The 4,167-nt window shown below is 31.7% G+C and overlaps 1 protein-coding gene across 1 annotated transcript; it reads left to right on the top strand.

Annotated features, from left to right (window-relative positions):
- Positions 1-97: 97 nt before the first annotated feature.
- LOC103307883 (putative nuclease HARBI1) lies at positions 98-1,678 on the top strand. Its single transcript, XM_008180303.2, has 2 exons — positions 98-596; positions 759-1,678. The coding sequence occupies exons 1-2, from the start codon at positions 379-381 to the stop codon at positions 1,621-1,623; spliced, it is 1,083 nt and encodes a 360-aa protein (XP_008178525.1). The 5' UTR covers positions 98-378; the 3' UTR covers positions 1,624-1,678.
- The last annotated feature ends 2,489 nt before the right edge of the window (positions 1,679-4,167 follow it).

Here is a 4,167-nt window from a genome sequence, read left to right as displayed (position 1 = left end):
TAATTTTTTAAATGGTATACAATATTCTAGTTCTTTGTTAGTTAGGGTCCGTTTTACAATACTGAGTTTAACCTGAGTTCAGCTGAACCTCGGTTATCAACTTACTCCTAGGTTAACTTATTGCCGGTATTACAATCGTCCGTTCTGTTAAACTGTGGTTAAACCGTTATTTGTACTATACGATCGGTAACACTGTGGAATAAATGGAAAAGCTAGCTGATTGTGGTGTTTGGACGTGATAACTTATAATTTATTATCACTGTCCACTGACTGATTAAGAAATTGTTTGTTTTTTGTTGTTGTTAGTAACAACGTGTACCTATATTGTTATTTTTCGAATTATTTATTTGTTAATATTCGTACATTATTTGAGTTGCAATGTCTGTTAGTGAAAATAATATGACTGACGATGAAGATTTTATGGAACTGGCATTACTTCTAGCCTTTCCTAGAAAGAAAAAGATGTTTCTTGAGCGGCCCAACCATTTCACGAAGTGGAGAGATGAACAATTTTTTAATCGTTTTCGCCTTTCCAAAAATACTGTTTACTTCATACTTGATCACATTAAAGAGCGTATAGCATCACCAACAAATAGGTAAAGTATTGTTTATAATTTTATGATATTTGTATAGAAATATAACTAGTATACTTTACATTGTATACAATGAGTGGTGTACAGTGTACATGTATTTTTATTTGTTGATTATAACATATAACTGGTATGAAGGATATAATTAAATATTGTTATTTTTTAAAGGAACAATGCTGTAACCCCCGAACAGAAACTTCTGATTACATTACGTTACTATGCTACAGGATCGTTCCTAACGGTATGCGGTGATTTTGTAGGAGTTCACAAATCAACAGCTAGCCAAATCATTCGACTCGTTTCTCATGAATTGGCATTATTAAGACCTACATTTATAAATTTTCCATCGACTTCTGCAGAAATCGATTCAGTACGACAGAAGTTTTATAACGTTTCTAAGTTTCCAAAATGTGTTGGTGCTATTGATTGTACCCATGTTAGAATTATATCTCCAGGTGGACTGGATTCAGAAATCTATAGAAACAGGAAGGGCTATTTTTCAATCAACGTCCAGACTATTTGTGATGCGGATCTCAGAATTCAAAATATAGTTGCTACATTTCCAGGAAGTAATCATGACTCTACTATTTTCAATTATTCAAGTATTCGGGGTAAATTTGAAAGAGGAGAAATGAAGGATAGTATTCTTGTTGGTGATAGTGGTTATGCTTTGAAGACATTTTTGATGACACCATTTTTGAATCCTACTGGCGACGGACAAAATACTTACAATGAGGCACAGATAAGAACAAGAAATGCTGTAGAAAGAAGCTATGGCGTTTGGAAAAAGAGATTTCCAGTATTAGCTGTTGGAATTAATGTGAAATTGGAGTCTGTTGAAAGCATTATAGTGGCAACTGCTGTACTTCACAATATTGCTTGCTATTTTGGAGAAGAAACTCCAAGAGTAACTCATCAGTTAGAACAAGTAATTGATCTGAGCACATTCAGTACTAGAGGCACTGTCGATAATGTCAATGAGTATGGAACTTTGCAGAGAAATAAACTTGTTCGTTATTTTGAAAGTTTATAATATTTTAGAATACACTGTACGTCTGTATGTGTAAATAATGCTTGTAATTTTTGACAACTTGCTTAATCTTTTATTATATGTACATACAAATAAATAATAATAATAATTGTTATAAAGTGAACAAAACAAATTATAAAACCATATAATTATAAACATTTTTTTTTTTTATAAATCAGCTAGCAATTTTGATTTTTGTAGATTCAATATCTCTATTCTTAGCAAGACTTCTTTTTCTTGCAGCTTAAACAATAGGTCTTCCCTAACCATCCTTGCATCACTCTCATCCTTCATAATTTTGAGTTTTAAATTGTGTTGTTGTGTATATTGCGTTTCTTGGAGTTGAGCAAGTGCAAGCTTTCCTGATGCCCATGTTGACATTTGGTCGTTCAGCTTATGTTTCCTAGCTGAAGGTATAATTGGCTCTATAAACACATAATAAAAACAGTTAAAGGTATCTATAGTATTACTCAATTCATTATAATATTATATTTCTTTTAGTTTTCTTTTTAACTTGCCTTCATCATTTTGACTATTTAAACAATGTTTACGTTTTGTCCGCAACAGTGGTGTGGTATTTCCACTCCATTTTTCTACAGTCGGTTTCAATTGATCTACAGCCAAGAAAGAAAATAATAAGATATATTAATTTTATCAGTTATCAATCAATTGTGTATTATGCAGTGTAAAGTATAATATGATAAGTATACTAAGGCTTCAATAATTATCCAATTGGTTTTGTACATTTATAACATTTCATGAACGATTTTAATCCAACAACTTCAAAGATTTAAAATTTCAATCAAATTTACATAAATTGTATACACAACTGTATGACAAATTATCAATAATTAAAGTGTTCAGGAATAAAACTGATTATGAATACTAGAGGTGTTCCGGGTAGATACTCAATAAAAATATTTTTGTTTGGTCGATTGCAGGTACACATTTTTTTTTAATTAATAAATTAATCGGGTACCGGGTATGTATATTGCAAGGAAAAAAATGTAACTGTATACCGGGTACTGTCCAAGTCAACTTTTAATTACACGCCGGGTAATGAGTATTGGTCGGGTACTGAATATGATATCGGGTACCCGGCTTGGACTCGTTGGACGGGTACCCGACACCTCTAATTAATACCATAATACTAGAGGAGACAGCTATGGAATAGACTCCCTGCTCCCACCACAAGCTTTGATATCATAAGTTGATTATCAATAATTGAATAATAAATAACAATTTTTAACTTACCATTATTCTTTTGAATGCTTTGAGAAATAACGTCATTTACCAATACAGTATCTACAGCAAAAAAAAAAGAAAAATAACTCATACATTTAATTGTAATTAATCCAGACTACTATATTTACCTTGAAATATATCAACTTGGGGAGAATAAATATTTGAAGTCTCTGCATCATCTAAAACTTCTTCAGTGACAGCCTCCTCCATTGACACAATTTTGCCACCTGGTAAAGTAATTTGTATTTGATTCAAAGGTGCCTGGGCTCTACTAAAGCGTTGTTCTAAAATGCAAATATAAATCAGCATGTTCTAAAATGTATGATACCAATTTAAGTTAATAAAGTATATTGTTTACCATTATTATCATCATATTTTGAGTGTTGACGTCCAAGTCTTTTTTCACCTAATATTTCGAAAACTAAATTTTCGCTTTCATTATATTCAACTGTATTGTAGGGCCCACCTCCAGTACCTCTGATTCCTGACCTTTCATCACCAATTTTCTTTTGTAATTTTTTTTTTAAATTCAAATATTTATTTTTCAGGACTGTTGCAGTTCGGAATACTATTCCTTCCAAATTCTTATTGTATTCATTTTCAACAGTAATCCATGTGTCCGTTTTTTTTCTATTAAAATAACACAACCAAGAAATATCATAGTATTATTATTATATATTATAATATATAATAATTTGTTGTTAGGTACCTGTTTTGAATACTGTCGGTCGTTTTACATTCTAAAATATGTTTGTACTTTTGTACAAGATGCAGCAACGCATCTTCCTCTTGTTTGGTAAAGTTGGGCGTACGTTTACTCTCAACAGAAGTTTCCATAATTTAAAATTGACTCGAAAAACAATTAACAAATGCAGAAAACTTACTGTTGCAGTCTTTAATGTTTAAAGTCACAAAATGCAAAGTGCAAATGAACAGTAATCACAGTATATCAAAAATTATGTGGTTTATCATAATAACAAAGTTCATTATCAACATTAATGAACAACCAATGAAATCGCAGATCATCTCTGAACCAAGTTTAAACCGCCGAAATCGGTGGTTCAACTATCGGTGGTTTAAACCGAGTTTAAACCATTGATAATCGATTGTAATACGGTATTTTTCATTTGACCCAGGTTTAAACTCCGATAAGAGGTTAAACTACTATTGTAATACGGGCCCTTAAGTTATGTGAAAAAATAATTCAAAACATTACGGGGCGTCCATGCAAATCATATAGCCACCCTATTTTTAGTGTCTAGCAGTCAATCAATTCAGTTATCCGAGTAGCAATCCGACTTC

This window comes from Acyrthosiphon pisum, unplaced genomic scaffold (genome assembly GCF_005508785.2).
Source record: "Acyrthosiphon pisum isolate AL4f unplaced genomic scaffold, pea_aphid_22Mar2018_4r6ur Scaffold_10573;HRSCAF=11180, whole genome shotgun sequence".
Classification (NCBI taxonomy): domain Eukaryota; kingdom Metazoa; phylum Arthropoda; class Insecta; order Hemiptera; family Aphididae; genus Acyrthosiphon; species Acyrthosiphon pisum.
Note: the sequence above shows the minus strand (reverse complement) of the source record. Positions and strands in the feature narration are given on the sequence as shown.